This window comes from Hemibagrus wyckioides, linkage group LG22, assembly GCF_019097595.1.
Source record: "Hemibagrus wyckioides isolate EC202008001 linkage group LG22, SWU_Hwy_1.0, whole genome shotgun sequence".
Classification (NCBI taxonomy): domain Eukaryota; kingdom Metazoa; phylum Chordata; class Actinopteri; order Siluriformes; family Bagridae; genus Hemibagrus; species Hemibagrus wyckioides.
This window is the reverse complement of record NC_080731.1, coordinates 6,265,291-6,287,124: the sequence shown is the minus strand read 5'-3', so window position 1 is coordinate 6,287,124 and position 21,834 is coordinate 6,265,291. Positions and strand designations below refer to the sequence as shown.

At 39.7% G+C, this 21,834-nt stretch overlaps 1 protein-coding gene across 4 annotated transcripts in view; it reads right to left on the bottom strand.

Annotated features, from left to right (window-relative positions):
• Positions 1–474: 474 nt before the first annotated feature.
• Positions 475–21,834, bottom strand: part of whrnb (whirlin b) — an 87,647-nt gene continuing 66,287 nt past the window's right edge. Inside the window, exons 6-11 of one of the 4 annotated variants that reach the window (XM_058375569.1) lie at positions 20,911–21,123; positions 19,297–19,371; positions 14,483–15,101; positions 13,855–14,027; positions 11,902–12,018; positions 475–2,994 (exon numbers count right to left, since the gene is read on the bottom strand). In XM_058375569.1, coding sequence (XP_058231552.1) covers positions 2,812–2,994; positions 11,902–12,018; positions 13,855–14,027; positions 14,483–15,101; positions 19,297–19,371; positions 20,911–21,123 — 1,380 coding nt within the window. In that variant the 3' untranslated portion in view covers positions 475–2,811. Of the gene's footprint in view, positions 2,995–10,197; positions 10,443–11,901; positions 12,019–13,854; positions 14,028–14,482; positions 15,102–19,296; positions 19,372–20,910; positions 21,124–21,834 lie in introns of those variants that run through there. The other 3 variants (XM_058375567.1, XM_058375570.1, XM_058375568.1) reach the window with 3 other exon arrangements.

Sequence of the window (21,834 nt, the reverse complement as noted above, 5' to 3'; positions counted from 1 at the left end):
ACATCAGTTAAAACACATTAGTCTCTCTCTCTCTGTCTCTCTCTCTCTCTCTCCTGCAGGGGGTCTTTCACATTTTGTGCAGGAGTAAATAGTGCATTATGGGTCTGTCAGTCCTGCTGATGAGAGAAGAGAGGTACAGCCATGAAGCGGTCAGGACTGGCCAGTGTCCAACCATCTGTCCACATCTCTCTCTCTCTCTCTCTCTCTCTCTGTGTGTGTGTGTGTATATGTGTGTGTGTGTGTGAAACAAGTGTTGTGTATTTGCTCTTACCAACATGTAGACACAAGGGGGCGCCAAAAAACAATCCAGACCTGAACAGAAACATTTGGGATCCAACTCTTACTCACTCACTAATTCTGAGCAAGTGCTTTATCCAGGTCAGGGTCAGGGTGGATCTGGAGTCCATCCACGTGAAGTGTGTGGATTTATAATAATAATAATAATAATAATAATAATAAATCCAATGTAGATCACTAAACCTCAGTTGATTAGGTATTAAATCCTTTAATTCATGTTTGCAAAGTGCCATAATTCATGAACATTTCAAGCAACGGTAGAATATTGAATCTAACTGCACACTTATTACTGCGTTGCCAGATCGGAAACTAAAGCCTAATATTCTGAAAGCCAAACCGGTTAGAATATCACCTACATCCCACAAACAGCGCTGTGCACTGAATTAACTATTTACTCACCTTCTTGAGTCAAAGTTTGAGTCAAACATTGCAAAAAAAAAAAAAAAAAAAGAAACATGAGATCATCTAGTTAACAGATTGCACAGTGTGCCTGATGAGACAATTCTACTCTATTAGATAATGTTTTAATTACACCCATGAACCAGGAACATTGTTCCGGTAAAGCTATTGAATAAGGATATCATAACACCCATGATATCAACCCTGTAAATACAAAAGACATGATTAAGGTCATTAAATCTGATAGAGAGAGAGAGAGAGAGAGAGAGAGAGGGAAAGCTTCAATAATGTTCTGCATGTTTATATAGGGCTATTTGGGGGATGTGACATGCATTTATATCAACAAAATTATATCATTATTCTAAGAGAATTATATATCTGATGTCAAAAATATTGATATAAACATCTATATCCTAAACATCCTTCTAAATAATCATCTCGTCACAAATCGTTCTAAAAATAGATCTTGTCATTATTCTGAGCAGCATGGCAAAGCCTTTGAGGCTAATCAATGATTGTTAGAGATAAACAAGAGCACAGACTAGATAAGGGTAAGAGGAGAATCACACTAAAAATGTTTTCTCTTATGATCACTCTTTTCTGGTGAATGAACAGCCCATATGTTTGCCTGATATCTATGCACTGCCAAAAATATTATTTGGAAATTAAAATGGAAGATGTATACAAGCTAATAGAGCACCGCCAGGGCTTTTTACTGTTTTGCAGTTGGCTTGTTTTCTTACTGAAGTTGTTACCTCATGACCAAAGGCTATAAAATGTCCCCATTATGTCCCATTCACCAGCTCGCCAAACTATACTAGCCTTATTGTTCTCCACTAAGTCTCAGAACATGGTTTCTTATAGGAATAAGGTTTCTTATGTTGCTTGAAAACATATCCTGATAGTGCACCTCCCAGATAATCTCCCAGATTAACACACAGCACTCAGAAATATTGGCCATAGTGCTGCTACGCACTAGGACACTGTTCTCTGTTGAGGATGAGAATCACTCAAACTCACCACTATGAGTTGTGATGAAGTAATATTAAACTCTGGTTAATATAAATGGGGAAATCCTGTACCCAGTGGGCTAGCCTGTCTCTACACAGTCCTCACTGGACACAAGGGCTAGCCTGGGAACATTCATCATCAAGACCAGATATGTTGATTAGTAGCATCACTGTGCATCAATATCTTTGGCACTATTTCACACATCACACACCCTTCTGATGCTGTTTCCCCAGTTTTGTATGCAATAGATCTAGAAAGTTCTTTATTTCAGAGCTATATCTGGACCAGAAATAAGCTCCGCCCCCTGTGCAGGCAGGATTTCTTATAACCTGCAACTCATCATATGTATTCTTACCGCATGGTCGAAAGATAAAGGTCTGATGATGTTGACAAAATGCTCCTTTTATGTATCTAGAGCAGGACAAATGAATCACTTCTGAGTATTAGGTCATGATGTGTGATTTGGGCATCAGATTAGTTGCTGGAGCTGCATGAGAAATGATTTTCGATCTAACAGTCTTCTTCAGCTTTTCTTAAGCCTAGCTTTGTTTTGCCAAACAGACAGCAGCATCCAAAGTGCTATAAACTCCCCATCATTATTTAAAATATGGGACAGAGAGCGAAATGAGGGCAAGCCACCAGCCACCCATATTGCTCATACTCAGACAAAGTGGATTTTAAGCACTATCCATTAGCTCTCTCCATCTATCTCTGGCCTGCGCTGGGATGTCCTTGAGCATGGGGCAGAGACAAGTCATTTCGAGCTTTCATTTTCCTGCTGCTTCACGAGATGGATTTTAATAATCAACCTGAAACCTCAGCACTTGTCTCATTATCATATCCTACCTCATAAACATGCACAAATCCCGGATGCCTGGTGGGACACAAATACAGAATGAAAGCAAAGCAGGACCTCATTTCTGTGACCCTGAATAAAGTCTGGTTAATAAGCAGGCAATGTGATTGGGTAAGATGAAGAACATTTCTCACATGTGGGACTCCAGCTTGGCCAAATCCTCCTTTATATGTCCTTGCTGTCCGCCTGTGTCCAAGTTCATTAAGGTGCAATGTCTGCTTCTCTTTATGTAATGTTTCTGTCACCTTTTATAGAGCAACATTAAAGTCGGCGATCAGGAAGTCAATGTAGTCCTTTTCTTTGGTCTTAAAGGCCTCGGCAATGACACGTGCAGCATCTCGATGCTCCATGCCTTTGAGAGACATGCCGTTAACCTCCAGGATCACCTGGCCTACCCGCAACTGCCCACATAGATGAGCCGAGCCCCCTTTCTAAGAGAGAGAGAGAGAGAGAGAGAGGGAGAAATTACTTTAAATACTTTTAAAAGAATTTTTAATAGACATTTTTTAAGATTTATTTTAAAGCGTTCCATTTTATATTTGAAAATTTCAACTAAATTATTTGAAATATATTTTACAAATATTTTACTATCTATAAGTCTATTATTATTATAATTATTATTATTACTATCATATATTTTCCATCTCATCTTATTTATTTATTTAGTTTGTTAGTTAAATTCAAAATATTTTTTAAAATTTTATTTCTCTTGTTATTTTACAGTACTCACATTTTGTTTTACATTTTATTCTATTAAATTTTTTTTATTTCTAAAAACGTATATTTACATATGCATTACAACTGGATGCACTGTTTGAAATGACAATTAACACCCTGAATTTTATTGAACTGGACAGTGAAATGAAAATGAGCTACACCATGCACGTTTTCTTTTCTTTCTTTCTTTTTTTTTTTTTTTAAAGAAAAGGACAGACTGGACAGTTCTTCAAAATTTTGCACAAGAGGGGAGAAAACTGTGTGCCTGATGTGGCACTTTGTATTGAGAAGTCATTAGGCAGCCTTGTGTCAAAGCAGACGAACTGCTCCAATCTGCTACAGAGAGACGGAGAGAGAGAGAGAGAGAGAGAGAGAGAGAGAGAGAGAGATGTGGACAGATGGTTGGACACTGGCCAGTCCTGACAGCTTCATCAGCACTCATTAGCTGAGCAGGACTGAGAGCTAGACCCATAATGCACTATTTACTCCTGCACAAAATGTAGAAGACCCCCAAACTGCAGCCAGAAACCCGTCAAATGTCCTACAGAATCAGAAAACGAAGATTGTTGCCACTTATTCTGTTAGATCATTTGTTCAGCATTGAAAAGCCATGGTGTTTAACTGTTTTTCCTAGAGGCCAAAAATTGAATTTGCTCCTGGTTTGTTGTGTCCATGTTCAGCATTGAATTTCTTTGTCATGTCTCATTCCACAGTGGTGGTTAATGTCTCATATCACCTGACTCATCTGTGCTGTGATTGCATTTATAGCGTTTCTGTTCTTACCTAGCATAAAAGGGACAGATGACTAATAGAAAAGTTCCAGAAAAAAGAAAAATGGTCAGTGTTTTCCACACAAATGTCCAAAGTAATTTTTGATATTAAACCCATTCCTTCTCTCCAAGCCCCAAGTGCTTGGTCATAAGCATCTACAATTTAAAGGCATTTTCTTCAACCACTAAAATTCTAAATGTAAACTAATCCAACAGAGGGAAAAAACACACATCTCACACTGAAACCCAACACAATGAGAGAAAATCTCATTTGTTTGTACTGATGGAAAATGTCTGATAATGCAGTCTTACTTGACTATAAATTCACTGTCACCAATGTCACCAAAAGGGGAAGCTGTGTTTTGTCCATCACATGCCAACACCTGTCATTGCACCTGACCTCCAGCCTTCATCATACAGGCGTTGAGCTCACAAGCAGGGCGAATAAGCTCATCTGTGGACTCCACTCCAAGGCCTAGCTCTATAGGGCTTAGCTGTGGTAACCCTCATCTTGTCCGAGACTATGCCATTCATTAGGGTCACTTTATATCTTATATCTATTTCCCGAACATTAAGCTCCCAGTGATGTAACCCTGAGGTTCAACAAAGTACACAACCTCCTTGACCATGACAAAGTCTTGATTCACAGTGACGATAAGGAAATTGGGAAGATTTCGATCTACAACAACCATTCCAGCAAACATAAACCCTTTAACCTGAACCGGCTGCGCTCTACAGATAGAGGATCAGCAATAATCAGGTCATACAGAGAAATTGATGTACTGAGGTCATCATTAAATGATATTAATTATACAGAGATGTCATTATTGTGGCTCACCGACCTATCTACATAAAGCCCTTCATGAGCACTGACACAACCTCTGCATTAGCATTTATAAAGACTTACTCTAACAGACATGATCGGTCATAAGATTTGTATTTTTGTTTCCAGTTGAAGATGATTTAGCAAACAAATGACAGACTTTCGGCGAGATAAGCCTGTGTTGTGACCTTTTCCGACACACTGCAATGAATTAGATTTTCACGTCAGTGTCTTCCCGATCTGCCAAGGTACAAGAAAAACTGCGAAACTTCTAGACATGTTGAACTGCTCATTTTTCTAATTGACCTCTCCTGGCAGGCTACGTTACATCATCACCATTATGTTCACTCTGAAATACCAGAAGTGCACTGCACTGAGCTCTGAAGTCAGATCCCATAATGTTCTAACAGACGGTAGCCATGAGAATGCCAGAGCACTATCTTATAAAAGTAACATCTGTCACTCGGCTCTTGAATTTAAAGTCAGCTGATGCTTTTTGGAATGAAAATGAGTTCTCAAATCTGATTGGTCAGAAGGTTATTGTTATATTACTGCCTTCACTCTAATATGGTCATTATGGTTTTCTGTAGTAACAGCTTTTGTATAGTAGACAAGCCACATAACCTAAGGCCCAAAATTTAATAAGCAAACTTTAAAATGTGTTTTTAATTAACCATGGAAAATGTTTAATCAGCCATATGAGGGTTTCCGAAAGGAGAAGTTTATCATTTATGGAAGGAGTCTCCAGTGTCAGAACAAGAAAATCAAGGAAAAACCGTTCCACAATATAAAATGTAACAATAAACAGAAAAAATACAACGTCCTTCTTCATAACCAAATATTATGCTGGAAATTAATATAGGAATAATAACTTTGCACTGAGCCACATTACACAACCCTGTCACATTATTTTCCTATAACACTACCACTTGTGTGTTTTATTCCTTAATGGTTATGTAAACGAAGAAGACTTAGTTTCGACTCTGTTGTGATAATGTGGACTCAGTTGCATTGCCAATGATCTCACTAAACCTCAAGTCAACAATTAGTTTTGACAAACAGTGAAGAAGCTGATAAAAATTTCTCAGTAAAAGTGCAATCATTCTCACCGTGAAGACAAGGACGCAGTTTACAGCCTTGCCCTCCACTGCTCAATCAAGTGTGACCTTATCACTGAACACCCTGTGAGCAGTCACTAGGGTCGGACAGATATCAGCATTTCATAGCTACTGTCCCGAAATGAGCAATTTAATCCACCAGGGTTTCGACAGAACAAGTGTGTGCCTTGTCTCAAAATGTTAGGGTGCTGCACCCTGAACCTGAGGGCACATGTACAGCAGAACACAAGTGCAGAAAAACAACGTGTAGTTTATTTCAGAGTGATTCAATAATCATCGATAATACTACCCCTGAATACGGGTTGAATCCAGGAAGTCATACAAGATAGGTCAGGAAACAAGTAGCAATGCTCAGAAATGCACCCTACTTTGCAACAAGACAGACACCAGAAGGTGTCAAGACGTGTCAGTGAAACAAAGATGCTCGTAGCAGGAAATCACAACAAATTATTAGAGGAGAGAATGATTGTAGCCCACCTACAACATAGCCCACCTCTGTCCATCAAAATGACACTAGCTAATTATTAGGCATATGTAAGATTGCGTATGAGGAAGAGGGCAGATCAAGCTTTCCTACAAGTGTGTTACATGGTTCTGTGACGCAGCATATGCTTGGCTAGCTTCACGTGTCTCAGAAGAAGCATGTGCTGGCCTTCACCTTCCTCCTGTAGATGATTGTGGAGCGCTGATATGTGGCTGGGAATGAGTAGGTGACCAAAAATGGAAAACAAACATGAGAAGTGATCAGCACCAACGAGAGGACTTTATAACACCTATTCACACCTAGGAGCAATTTAGTCACACTATATGGCCAAAGGCATGTGGATGCCTGACCATCATGTGATACTTCTCCAAACTGTTGCAGCACATTATTATATAGGATGTATTTATATGCTGTAGCTTTCAGATTTCTCTTCCCTGGAATGAAGAGGCCCAACCTGTTCAAGCAAAACAATGTTTCTGGAACACAAAGCAAGATCCATTAAGACATGGAACTTGTGTGTCTTGCACGAAGCCCTGACTCTGACTCAACCCCACTAACACATTTAGGTGGAACTGAAATGTTGACTGCCTGCCAGTCCTCCTTACTCATCATCAGTGTTTGATCTCACTAATGCTTTTGTAGCTGAATGAACACAAATCCCCAAAGCCTTGCTCCAAAATCTAGTAAAAAGCCTTCCCAGAAGAGTGGAGATAATTAGAACAGTAAAGGAGGCTAAATCTGGAATGGGACTTTCAAGAAGCACCTATGACTGGGATGGTCAGGTGTCTACATACTTTTGGCCAGCTTGTATTTGTCTAGGCCTTTAAATCCTGCCAGACTTAAGGCCAGTCTTGTTCGAGCACAGTCCTTCAGGAGGTTTCACTGACTGGATTCCATTACATTCACACTTATCTGTGACATGTTGGCCCTGGTGGAATCACTTGGCTCTGTAGTGACCTTGGCTAGTGTAATAGTGGGTTTGTAGCACCCACTGATTTTGGGGGGGAAGTAAAAATTGGGCAATTCATGATTTTGGGATATTCCACTAGTTTTTGGTTGACCTGTGTAGTCTCTCGTCCATTCTTCGGTCAAGTAAAATGTGTATATAAGTTGCAATCTGACATTTAAGTAGGGAAAGAATAACTTTTGCATTACATTACATTACATTACATTTCTGGCATTTAGCAAGTCAGGAGTCAAGAAGCTTTTATTGTCATTTCAACTATATATACCTGACGCAGTACATAGCGAGATGAAACATCGTTTCTCCAGGACCATGGTGCTACATGAAACAACAAAATGCTAAGCACCAAGTTGTCCTAACTACATAAAGTGCATCATGTGCAACCTAGTGCAAAGACAAAAAGACAATACAAAACAAACCCCAACAGGACAGATACACCAAATACACAAAATAGCACTGAGCAGTGTACGTGTTGTATATTATGTTATACAGTACAGCGTGCAAAAATAAGAGAAGTCTTGTAAACATATACACGTCTGTAATAGCAGCAATTGGTGGCAGTTTGAAATGTGTGCAAAAACACCAACCCTTATCCAGAATGGCTTATATTTTTACCTCATTTTATACAACTAAGCAATTGAAGGTAAAGGGCTTGCTCAGCGGTCCAGCAGTGGCAGCTTGGTGGACCTGGGATTTGAACTCACAGCTTTCCAACACCTTAACCACGAAGCTACCCACAGCCCCCATTTGCAAGTTTGCAAGTGGGAGTTTTGTAGGTCAGAGCAAACCTGATATTACACACATTGTGTTGGGCAGCTGGACTACTAATCAATGTGAGCAGATCTGACCCACACTGGAAAGCAGTTTTCAGCCATACAATAGTTGAAAGACTGAAGTGGCTGCACCCCATGTGGGGTATCTTAAGCTCACGATCAAACTAGGGACCCTGGAGCTGTGAGAAGGCAGTACTCTCTACTTCAGCTAATATTTGCATTTTATTAATGAAGTACATCACCAGCAGCAGGAGTTTCACTGCTACCACCACAATCTTTCAAAGCTTGAACAATCCTACTGTACCTTTAACTTCATGGCCCCAGACGTTTCGCATATGTTCGAGACAAATTTCCCACAATGTTGCCGTGGTCAATTTTGACATGCGACATAAGTGGGTGAATGAGAGTCTCTAACAAGCAGCATTACATTTCTGTGCTGTGTTCTAATCAGGAAAATGGCATCATGAGAGCTTGTCGATTGGGTTTAGCACTACACTCGGCTCTGATGAAACTCACAGCAATCAAAGAACAGATTAATTGTAATGCTAATCTTTTTATTTATTTATTTTATATGTGGCACATTAAAGTTGAAGACAGTGGTATAAAAGGGTTTCTTTCAACTCAACTTAGTTAATAATAATAATAATAATAATAATAATAATAATAATAATAATAATAATAATAATAATAATAATAATAATAAAATATTTATAAAACTATACAAATAAAACCATCTTGAAAATGGTTAAATGGTTTTAAAATGTTTTAAATAAAAATTATTACAATTAAATATTTATGAAAAAAGTACATGAAATAATCAAATAACTTTTAAGAACATGAATAATTCAGTTCACCAAGTAAAGGACCGTTGCCATTTTTATTTTATTGTCATTTTTGCAGTTTCAAATAAATACATCTACATTTTTTTATGTAAAGCCCTTATACTCACTTCAAATCTAAATTTTCATACAAGTGATATGGCATTTAAGAAACCATCTTGTCTTGTGGATGTCCACAAAAACTGTCATTTTTTTAATTAATCAAAATTGTTACCATTGGTTAATTGCTGTGGTATATGAGATATACAACAGGCATAACATTATGACCACTGAGAGGTGAAGTGAATAAGACTGATGATCTTATCATGGCACCTGTTAGTGGGTGGGATATATTAGGCAGCAAGTGAACATTTTGTCCTCAATGTTGATGTGTTAGAAGCAGGAAAAAGGAAAAATGGACAAGCGTAAGGATTTGAGCGAGTTTGATGAAGGGCCAAATTGTGATGGCTAGACCACTGGATCAGAGCATCTCCAAAACTGCAGCTCTTGTGGAGTGTTCCCGGTCTGCAGTGGTCAGTATCTATCAAAAGTATCCTTTAAGTCTTGTATCTGTTGCTAACATCTTGGTGCCAGATACCACAGCACACCTTCAGGGATCTAGTGGAGTCCATGCCTCGACGGGTCAGGGCTGTTTTGGCAGCAAAAGGGAGACCAACTCAATATTAGGCAGGTGGTTATAATGTTATGGCTGATCAGTGTATGTTTTCTTATTCCTTATGTATAGTCCATTTCCAATTTATTTATTGACTCAGGGACACTATCTATGTTTCAAATTACAACAGAGAAAAAATTCAAATCTGCAACCCACCATCCCCTCTCTCTGTTTCTCTCTCTCTCTCTCTCTCTCTCTCTCTCTCTCTCTCACACACACACACACACACAAACAAACAAACAAATCAGTCCCTGATTTCAAAATAATTCATATTTTACCACCAGGGATAACTGGTATAAATATGATAACAGACCCCCCTCTAGCTATTACCTCTGTATTACAAAGATAAAATAAGACATCGGTATAATGCTTCACTTTTGGCAGATTATTTGCTGTTACCAAAAGTCTAATGGTGGCTTATTTTATTAAATTATTCATATTTTAAAAAAATACATATAAAACCAAGTGCAGGCGCACCTCCAAAACACACAGCATGCTATGTGCTAAGTGAGGCTGGGTCTGATTTCTGTCTAGCCCAGACTGTAGCTTATTAGTAACGCTTGTATCAGATAATTACACAGAGCGAAACACCCCCAGTATACCAATCTGGGTTGATATTTTTCAGCTTGATTCACTGACACATTCACAACACGTCATCAAGGCAGTCGTGGGTTTGCAAAACATGATGGCGCTGGATTATTTACTCCCTCTTGCTTTTTCCTCATCCTTTTCTGAATGCCTTTGGAAGAGACACTATATGTTTAAGAACACATAAGAAAGTCCAAGACTAATCATTAAAAAGTAACAAAGTAAAACATAAAACTGAAGGGTTACTGCTTTTCTGCCATGTTTTATATGAGCAGGAAACACGGCACGAAGTCAATAAAGCATTATGGAATTAAAAGTTTAGCAGCTAACAGGTTATCTGTTTAAAAGCTTATGGAATAGTTTGCTCCACATCATTCCTATGATCCCATCCTGGCCTCTTATGATATAATGCATTACTCAGCCCAAATAATTAATTGCCCTAATTGCCCTAAAAATAGATATTAGATTTTAGCCTCCCATCTAATATCTAATAATACCCATTTCATACAAAATCATGCAAATCATCATCACCATATCCCCAATAGTGAAAAAAAAGAGACTGCAGGCAGAAGACTATTACTTCAGAGGTCAAAGAAGTAAAGTTAATACTAAAGCAGTTAAAATCCCGTAGCACAAATGATCTGTAGGCTATTAATCGCATGACTAATTGGCTAACAGGCAGTTATACGAGCAATGCTGTTCCACTGACCCGCAGCTTAAGTGTCCACCAGAAAATTGCTTTTTAAGAGGACCTTAATGTCTAATAGCGCCGTTCCGGCTGAGTTCGGCCGTCTGATGGTTGGTTAAACAGACGCTTCAGACTCGTTATTGCTGTCTTAGAATTTGGGAGTTAAAAATGGTCTCGGCTTTCGTTTAACACGTATTATTCATGCTTAAAAAAATAAATAAAAAATAAGTGAAAAAAATTATTAAACTAAAATAAATAGTTAATAGTTAAAAAAAATCCCTTAGATATGGCAATATTCAATTCAATTAAATTTTATGTGTATAGCACTTTGTTAACAGAATTATAATTAATTTTAAAATTATATTTATGTTTATCCTAACAAGCAAGCCTGAGGCAACAGTGGTAAGGAAAAACTCCCTGTGTCAAGGTTATGCTTGGACAATTCCCTGCCGGAAAATTTGGGGGCGTTCCAGCAGTGTGTGTATCTTGTGCCATGTGTTTTCGTTTATGTTCTGTACTCAGGTGTCTTTGCCCCACCCTACCACCTCTGCACACCCACTCCTTATGCCACTTTCTTTAACCTCCCTATATATACCTGCTGTCTTGTGTTTGATTTTTGCCGAGTCCTTGTCTTTGCCTCCTGTTTTCATGGTTTGTTTGTTATTTTTGTAGTGCAAAATCCCCGGTTTGTTATGCTACTCCTGCATTTGGGTCTGGATTTTGTACCCCCAAGAGGCACCTGTTTTCTTGAGAAAGAAACCTTGAGACATGGGAAGCATCCTCATCTGGGTGACACCTGAGACTGAGATTATAAATAATGTCCTTTCTACAGCTGTATATACAATCAATTTAGTCTGGACACCACTCACAGTTTTCACATGTAGGTTTATTTGACCATGTCATCGGTGATGCTGATACACACCTGTATAGTCGCAATGCGTGGAAGAGGCTGTCTAGTGTTAGCGCCACCTTCCACAGCGATCCCAAGCGTATTAGTACTCTTGGACACCCGTACCAACGTAGGCCGAGACTGCACCGACTGTAACAAGCAGACAGAGGAAAAAGACATGAATACAGACTAGAACAAATAATAAAAGTTTCCTCAAACACCACAACAGTGTGTCCATGGGAGCTTTGACATTTGATAGAGCTATTACTTTTAAGTTTTTGGAAATTATGAGAACAGTGATTCTTTCTCCACTGTACTAATTGCTAGACCTTTTGACACATGGAAATCATTAATCATCAAATTTTCCATCTCTGTTTGGCTTTAATTCCCATTATAAAATCTCATTTAATGTATTATTATGAGACTGGGTTAGTGCAGAAGATAATGTAGTGTCTGAAACTAACAGATTTATAACCTTGGTGTCTTGATTTATTTGATAAAAGTCTGCAACTTTTTCTCAATTTCCAGGTCTGGAATGTCTTGAATGTGTGTGTGTATATATATATATATATATATATATATATATATATATATATATATACACACATATATATATATACACACGATCAGCCATTGCTCCGTGGTCCACTTCTGATGCTCACATGCCCATTGTTGCCGCTTTCGGCGGTGCACAGGGGTCAGCACAGGCACCCTGACTGGTTTCTGACACCTCTCTATCAGAACCAGCATTAAATTCTTAGGCAATTTGAGTAACAGTAGCTCGTCTGTTGGATCGGATCACACGGGCCAGCCTTCACTCCCCACGTGCATCAATGAGTCTTGGCCATCCATGACCCTGTCACCGGTTCACCACTGTTCCTTCCTTGGACCACTTTTGATAGATACTGACCACTGCAGACCGGGAACACCCCACAAGAAAACTGCACAAGCTGCAGTTTTGGAGATGCTCTGATCCAATTGTCTAGCCATCACAATTTGTCCCTTGTCAAACTCGCTCAAATCCTTGTCCATTTTTCCTGTTTCTAACACATCAACTTTGAGGACAAAATATTCACTTGCTGCCCAATATATCCCACCCACTAACAGGTGCCATGATGAGGAGATCATCAGTGTTATTCACTTCACCTGTCACTGCTCATAATGTTATGCCTGATAGGTGTGTGTGTGTGTGTTTATTCCTAGCTAGCTAAGTAGCTTATCAGACAAAGAAACACTGTTAAACTGGACACTTTTTCTACATTCAACAACAGATACTGTCCCAAAGCTGCAATTTCTGAGATGATATGAGGTAGAAATCTTGAAGGAATCAGACACAAGGAAACTCATGCCCCTTTGGCTGACACCAAATGAATAATATTTAGAGTACATAATTATAAATATAGTATCTAATATATATTTAGAGTACTGGACAGTTTACAGTTATTTCACTGTTGATTACTATTTATATTTATTTATATATATATATATATATATATATATATATATATATATATATATATATATATATATATATATATATATATATATATATATATATATATATAAACTTATAAATCGTTATTGTTCTCCTAAATGTGTTCTATAACATTAAACTCTATGAAGTGTGCATGCAGTATATTGTGAATAAGAGGCCTGGGATGCAGGCAGGATGTTTTTATGATAAGATCAACAGTTGTTAGATACAAATCTACAGTATCCATGTGAGATTTATCCACTAAAGCAGGGCATATCGTGGTCCCGGTATATCGCGGATTTTTATTTGGAACATAACAGTTTTTTTTTGCGGATTTTCCCGGTATATCGCGGTATCTGCAAACCTTATAATAATAATAAAAATATTATTATTAATTACAAAATATATACATTAATTAAAAATAAAGTAAAATGTTAATAATATATCAAATACTGTACAGCGTAGGAAAGCGTTTTTCAGTCTTCACTATCACTTATATCTCTGGTCCTCACCTGGTGATTAGGTGCTCTCTCTGCCCCCTGCGGCTCTCCTGACGCATTCTGGGATCCAGCTTTACTAGGACGAGGACTGCTGTCCTTACACATTCCCCCTGCCTCTGCTATGTCCACGCCACTGTCCTCACTCAGGGTCTGTCCACTGTCTGAGAGCTGGGATAGTGTAGCTCCTGACAACACACACACACATTAGCACACAGAGATAACACTATAGCTGTACCTCCAATGAAAGCTTACAAAACCGCTTAAAACACCTACAGCTTCAGAGAAATAAAAGTGCAGGCACACATAACACACCCACACGTCAATGGATACAGTCACACATGCATAAACACCCATGAATCAATGCACCAAAGGTACTCGCATATGTTTTTTATAGTACATTCACACTGTCTTCTGATATTTTGACTCCAAAGGCCAAAAAATTGCCCCTTTTGTTTTTTCATCACATATGTTCACAATGAAGGTTCTTATACAACTGTAAAATATTACGAACAATTTTCATTTCAGCAATTAAATATATAATAATAATAGGGAGGCCGACATCACCGAAAAATAATCCAGGTATAGTTTAAAATCTGTAAGTATGGGAAAAATGAATATGTTTGTGTGATTTTCTTCTGACCTCGTGGTTGGATCCGCAACTTCTCGTCTGCGGTCTCCTCCTCGGGGTTGAGTCTGAGGCGATGACTCATGCTGGGGCTCATATCAGGTGCTGAAATGGTGACCTCTGGTTTTTCCGGGCTGCATGGTGGTGGTGCAGGTATACGCAGCGAGGGCGAGAGGGACGGAGAAGAACGAGCAGAGCCACTGGGGGTCGGGGTGGCAGCTCGCGAGCGGCCTGCAGATTCCGGATGTGGTGGCAACACGGCTACCTGCTTGCTCATCAGAAACTGGACGAGGTCTTTGCCTGGAGATGCAGTTGAGGGTCCGGAACGGTGCAGGGAACATGGAGAGCAGCGATGGAGGGAGCAGGGAGGAGGAGAGCGATGGGAGACACAGGGGGAGGAGCTGTGGTGGACAGTGCATGGGGAAGTGTGAGCTGAGCAGGATGGGCGGATGTGCGGGTCGGTGTGGTTAAGAGCGTGATTTTCCTGGTGCATCCTGCAGGGGGGTGTAAAGAGCAGGCTGGTTTGGCACAGTTTAGACGTGGGGCGTTTGAGCTGGATCTTCGGACTTCCGTGTCCAGGCGGAGGTGGGGGTCTGAAATTAGGTGGAGACTCGATACGAGATTGCACTTCATCCTGAAATGGTAGCGAAAATAAGAGAAAAAGTGCGATATTCATATTCTTATTCTGGAATTAAAAGAATCTTCCACATTGCAGACAAAGGGACTTGTCACACCAAGCAGGGTTTATTGGTCAATCAGCAAACTCTGATCTCAGTTTTATGTTACTCTGGATTTCTGCTTTCTGACTGTAGCTAACTGTTACCATGGTAACATGGTCCTGCACATGTAATCTGCTCTGGGGTTCAAATTCAGGATCAAAAGTTGCTTGGCTTTTCTTGATTACTTTTTATATCAGAGATACAATCTTGTACATTCGCCACCTTCTGTGGTGTGATATTGCAAATTCCACTCACAGATGTTGCTCTCGCTGTTTCTCAATCATAAGTTGTTTTTTTTTTCCCTTCAAGCGGATTGAAACATATTCCCGGTGATGCTGAGAATCTCAGTACACATGCACCTAGTCAACTACGCTGGCTGTACAAAGGCACATGTTCAGAATAGTCTGTAGCCTAAATTATATTTACTGTACAGACTAATGATCAGTAATAAAGTAACAGTTGTTTATCAAAGGCTTGCTGATGTTGTAATCTGTAATCCGGAGTGATTTGTGTTAGAAATTACAACTTGCATTTCATCCACCGGTGCTGAAGGTATTTTTCGTGACTGTACAGGTATAATGACACACAGGAACATTACAGTTACACAGCGGGGTATAAAACACATATAACCCATACTCAAAGCCAGTGCATTTCACACCTTGGCCTTCACTGGTGTCCTTCCTGAATTAATCCACCTCTATAGCATCATTATAATGCCACGGCAATAGATACTAATCAACCGTTAAATAGAAAAGTAAAAAAGAAATTAGTCTACAGTATTTCACACCTCACAAGGAATAGTCAGTTTTATTTTTTGCTACTCAAAAAAGACATTCTTGATGCCGTATGCAGCAAACTGCAATCTCCAGAGAACGCAGCATCCGAAATGAGATGTAGCAAATATAAAAACACTGTATATGGACAGTTCGCTGCCTCTGACTACTCCAATTATCCAATCAAAGGACAGGAAATAGCTGACGTAATCGTATGCCTGCTAGATGGCCTCAGTGATGCCAACTCGAAATCTGATTGGTTGAGGTAACAATTTCATTGCCACTTATTTTAAGCTATGGGCGCCTGCACTATTGATTCTGAAGGCCTTAAGGCAGATTTCTTTCACCCTGGCAACACTTGATCAATCATAATTGGATAAATACTCTTATCATAAATATACACTACTGGAAGCAGCGCAAACAAGAGAACAGCTATGGAATGTAGAGAATAGACTATTGGAAATAACTGAATACACATTCATGGAAACTATATTAAATATATTAAAGTGCAAGTCAGTGATTCAAATCACTGCTGTTTAGGCCAGCAGAGAAGACCTTGCTGACCCTGATGGGCCACCACTGCTCAAAGCTAACTTCTTGTAGAGGGACTGTTAACCCTATAGCAGAAACCATACTGTGCATACAGTCTCCTCTGAAAGCACTACAAGTATTCTTTAGTTTTTGCTACTAACCCAAACGTCTTCACTGTAAAGCAAAAACAGATGAATTGGCCAGCACAGGACAGCAACCAGCATTTCTAATTACTTTCTGAACTTATCAGGAACAATCAAATTATCAGTGAAGTATTCAACTCAACACTTAGTTGTAGTTCTACTACATATGTAATTTATCCATCTACCCATCCATCCATCTATCACTCCATTCATCCCTCTATCCATCCCTCCATCCATCCATCCACTACACTGCTTATCCTACAGTGTCACAGGTATCTGGAGCCTATAGATGAAGACTGGGGACACAATTTAGAGTTCAACCAGGACAGGATGCCTGTCTGTTGCAGCATATATATTTTACCTCACATAGTATATTTTTTACTTCATTGTTAGCTCTGTAAAAAAAATAAGGACACTGGTTGTCCTTGGTGCAAAGATTGTAAGTGACGTCTTTATTGCAGTATCGCAGTCTGTAGAAGTACCTTGAGTTCACTGAACCCCGGACACAAAAAATAAACCAAATACTATTTATAAAACTACACACTGGCCTGTGACAGAAGTGACAGTGATTGTCCAGTTGGTTAAAGAATATTGCACAAAATAGAAATTGATAGGAAATTAGAGGAACTAGATGAAATGTAGTAGAGAAGTGTACATTTCAGTATAGATCAAGGTTGTTTAGGATCTTTGTGGCTGCTCTGAGTTTAGCAGTCCTTGTTTTCAGTCTCTATCACTTCCCAGAGGGACGAAGACTGTATGCATGGTGTGAGGGGTCCCATGCATCATAAACTGATAGATCATATTCCACATTAATGGTCTCCATTTACCTTGACAGAAAGCAATGCTGCATCCTTTAGATCGGAAAATATTACTAATGCGAGTCAGGAGAAAGTGGGCGGAGCTTCCACAGGATCAGTTAATAGAGAGTTCAAAACTTTTGCACTACTGTCAATCGTTCTAGATTAATATTGTTGACTGAGCTCACTGTTTTTAATTGGGGGCAAAAATAAAACTTTTTGTATAATATTCAATGATAACAATGATTACTAGTGTATTAGTTCTAATATTATACTGCATTTTTGCAAGTCCTGCATCAATAGGAAGTAACAAGGAACCTGTTTTTATACTTATAATAAAATCACTGGCTTTAATGTAAATGCTGTCAATCAACTCATTCACTCAGAATCACAAGGGGTTTCTGAGTAAGAGATTGCTGCTAAGCCTACTTTATGTCTATAGCTGTGCCACAGATTGCATTAAGTGTGCACATGAGCATAGTTTTGAAGCCTAAAATGAGAAATGGGACACCCTACATCCTCACACACCTCACAGACATGCGCAAAGTAGTACCATGACGCTGCAAGTGTGCCGTTCGGGTACAGGGAAGCCTGGCCTAAAATACACTATATTGCCAAAAGTTTTGGGACACCGCTCCAAATCACTGAATTCAGGTGTTGCTTTTCAGGGGTTGGGCTTGGCCCCTTAGTTCCAGTGAAAGGAACTCTTAAGGTTTCAGCTTCATACCAAGACATTTTGGACAAGTTCATGCTCCCAACTTTGTGGGAACAGTTTGGGGATGACTCCTTCCTGTTCCAACATGATTGCACACCAGTGCACATAAAGACATGGATGAGTGAGTTTGGTGTGGAGGAACTTCACAGAGTCCTGACCTCAACCTCATAAAACATCTTTGGGATGAATTAGAGTGGAGACTGTGAGCCAGACCTTCTTGTCTCTGCTCTAATTCATCCCAAAGTTGTTCTATGGGGTTGTGGTCAGGACTCTGTGAAGTTCCTTCACACCAAACTCACTCATCCATGTCTTTATGGACCTTGCTTTGTGCACTGGTGTGCAGTCATGTTGGAACAGGAAGGGGTCATCCCCAAACTGTTCTCACAAAGTTGGGAGCATGAAATTGTCCAGAATGTCTTGGTATAACGCTGAAGCATTAAGATTTCCTTTCACTGGAACGAAGGGGCCGAGCCCAACCCCTGAATTCAATGATTTGGAGGGGTGTCCCAAAACTTTTGCCAATATAGTGTATGACAGATATGTTTTTGTTTACAGTGTCCACTGTGGACTGGGACAGCCATCACACACTCTCCCACAGAGCTGTTGCAGCTCGACGCTGCTAACCTGTCTCATGCACCGACTCATGACCGGCACGTTAAACGGAAAACATAATTACAGAAGTACACGTTAGACCATAGGGAAACCATCCTGACATTTCCGAGGTTGATATTTCATTTCAAAATGTCACCATGTTATGAAATGAACTCACAACGTGCTGCTGTCTGGTATCTGTAATATTGCTATGCTTATGGTGTTACAACTACAAGTGCATAACTTAAATAAATCCTGAAAAAACGTAGAGGAAACTAAGACCTTCGTTGTACTTTATTGGGAATACTTTTAGAGCACAAGTCTGTACTGGGATTAGTTGGACAGAATGCATCTGAGGTATGTTTTTTATCAAGTGTTACTTTCTTTTAAATTCTAACAGTGTAATAATTATATTGTTTAAGGTGAGGTGGAAAAAGCAGGTACTAAGCACCCAGTGATCACCTCAGCTGGCTCTGTCAGGCATAATGGCTTTTAGTGACAGTAAGGCTTCTCTCTCTCTCTCTTTCTCTCTCTCTCTCACTCTCTCATACTGTACTCACCAAAGCTATTTCCGGTAGGGAGTTAAAAGCCCCCGCAGGTCCTGCCTCCACGCTTCCATCCATCCTGCACTCATTCTGCAAAAGCACATATCATTTGCGTCTTCCTACGAACAATTCAGCTCCACCGCTACAACATCAGTCTCAGATAATTCTATCCGCACTTACATTTGGCATTCTTACATCACTAATCACAAATCTGCAACAGCATCTACTGCAATAGCAACTAGCCCCAAAATCACCAGAAAATACCCCAAACCCTGCTGTTTTGTTGGCGAGCTGGAAAAGGTGAGCATCAAGAATAAGGAGTCGTTAGTGTAATTACCTGATATTCATGTGGAAAGACTTTACAACCCAGGATAATGACTCCGACAATCAGGCAGCAAGAACACGCGACATGATTATCGGAGTCCAAATAAAGCACACAGGACAATTTCCTTTACAAATTTAATGAACCACATGAATAGCTCAGTTAATTCATACTCGAGAAAGTTCAAGCCCATTTGATTCTTCTATGTGCTCCAATTCTGCGTCTCAAATACTGTACAGTAAAAGCCCCGAAGTTTCCGGACAGTGCATCAGGGCTGTTAGAGAATCCAGAGCATGACACCTCTGACATGTTAGAAAGCAAACCAATCAGAATAAAGGGCAAAACTATCTAGAGGATTTATCCACTACATAGTGACAGACAGATGGGACACACACACACACACACACACACACACAACTACACACACACACATATACACACAAACACAGAACTACACACATATATACACAAACACACACACACAGACACATACAGTCACACACATACACACAAACAGTCTCACACACACACAAACAAACACAGACACACACAATCACACACATACAAACAGACACGCAATCACACACATAAACACAAACACATACAAACAGACACACACACAAATGCACAAACAGACACACAAACAAACATACAAACACAGACAGAAACCCACACACACATATACACAAGCACACATAAACACACACAAACAGACCCACACACAGACAGTCACACACACACACACATACACACAGACACACATACAGACAGTCACACACACACACACACAAACAGACCCACACACAGACAGTCACACACATACACACACAGACACACATACAGACAGTCACACACACATACAAACAGACCCACACACAGACAGTCACACACATACACATAAACACACACAAACAGACACATGCAATCACACACATACAAACACACACACACATATTGACATACACAATCACACACACACAAACAGACACATGCAATCACACACATACAAACACACACACACATATTGACATACACAATCACACACACACAAACAGACACATGCAATCACACACATACAAACACACACACATATTGACATACACAATCACACACACACAAACAGACACATGCAATCACACACATACAAACACACACACATATTGACATACACAATCACACACACACAAACAGACACATGCAATCACACACATACAAACACACACACATATTGACATACACAATCACACACACACAAACAGACACATGCAATCACACACATACAAACACACACACACACACACACTTGCCTTAGCATAGCCCATTGCTGAAGCAGCCAGCTGGCAGGTGGGGAGGACATGACTCTCAGGATGAGGGCTACAGATGGGCTTGGTGTGATGCAGCAGACTCAGGCCTCCATGTCTCATCCTCCACGCCTCCATCTCATGGTGAACGACCTGACCATCAAAACGCTCCAGATCCTGAGGAGCAATAAGAGCACGCACCTCTGCCAGCAAGGTAAGCTGGAGAGTACACAAAAAAACACCAGTTACACACAAAATCACAAGCCATCAAACAACACAATGTTTTTTTAAGCAAAATTTATCCACAAAGGAAGACATCGTGTTTTTTAGCACCAGTCTCATTCCATGTTACATCCTTTAGCAATGCTTTTAGCATTTCTTTCCTCTTGTATTGCTAGCTCTTGCTAATATTAGTGTACTAGATTTCAGATGGTTCCTGGTTTAAGAAAAGCAGTGGTCTTGGTACTGCACACAAATTTGAACACACACACACACAATCACACAAACAAACACAGAGACACACATACAAACACACACATACACAAACACAGACACACACAATCACACAAATACACACAACCATAGACACACAAACACACACAAACGCACAAACAGACACAAAAGGAACAAACACACACACAAACTAACAAGCACAGACATACACATATACACGCAAAAACACACATATATACACACAAACAGACACACAATCACACAAGCAAACACAGACACACACACAATTATAAACAAGAACAGACACACACACACACACACAAAAACACTGACACTTGTACACACAAACAAAGGCACACACACATAGAGCGAACACACACACACACACAAACAAACAAACACAGGCACACAAACTGTATTGCTAGCTCTTGCTAATATCAGTGTACTTGATTGCAAATGGTTCCTGAATGAAGAACA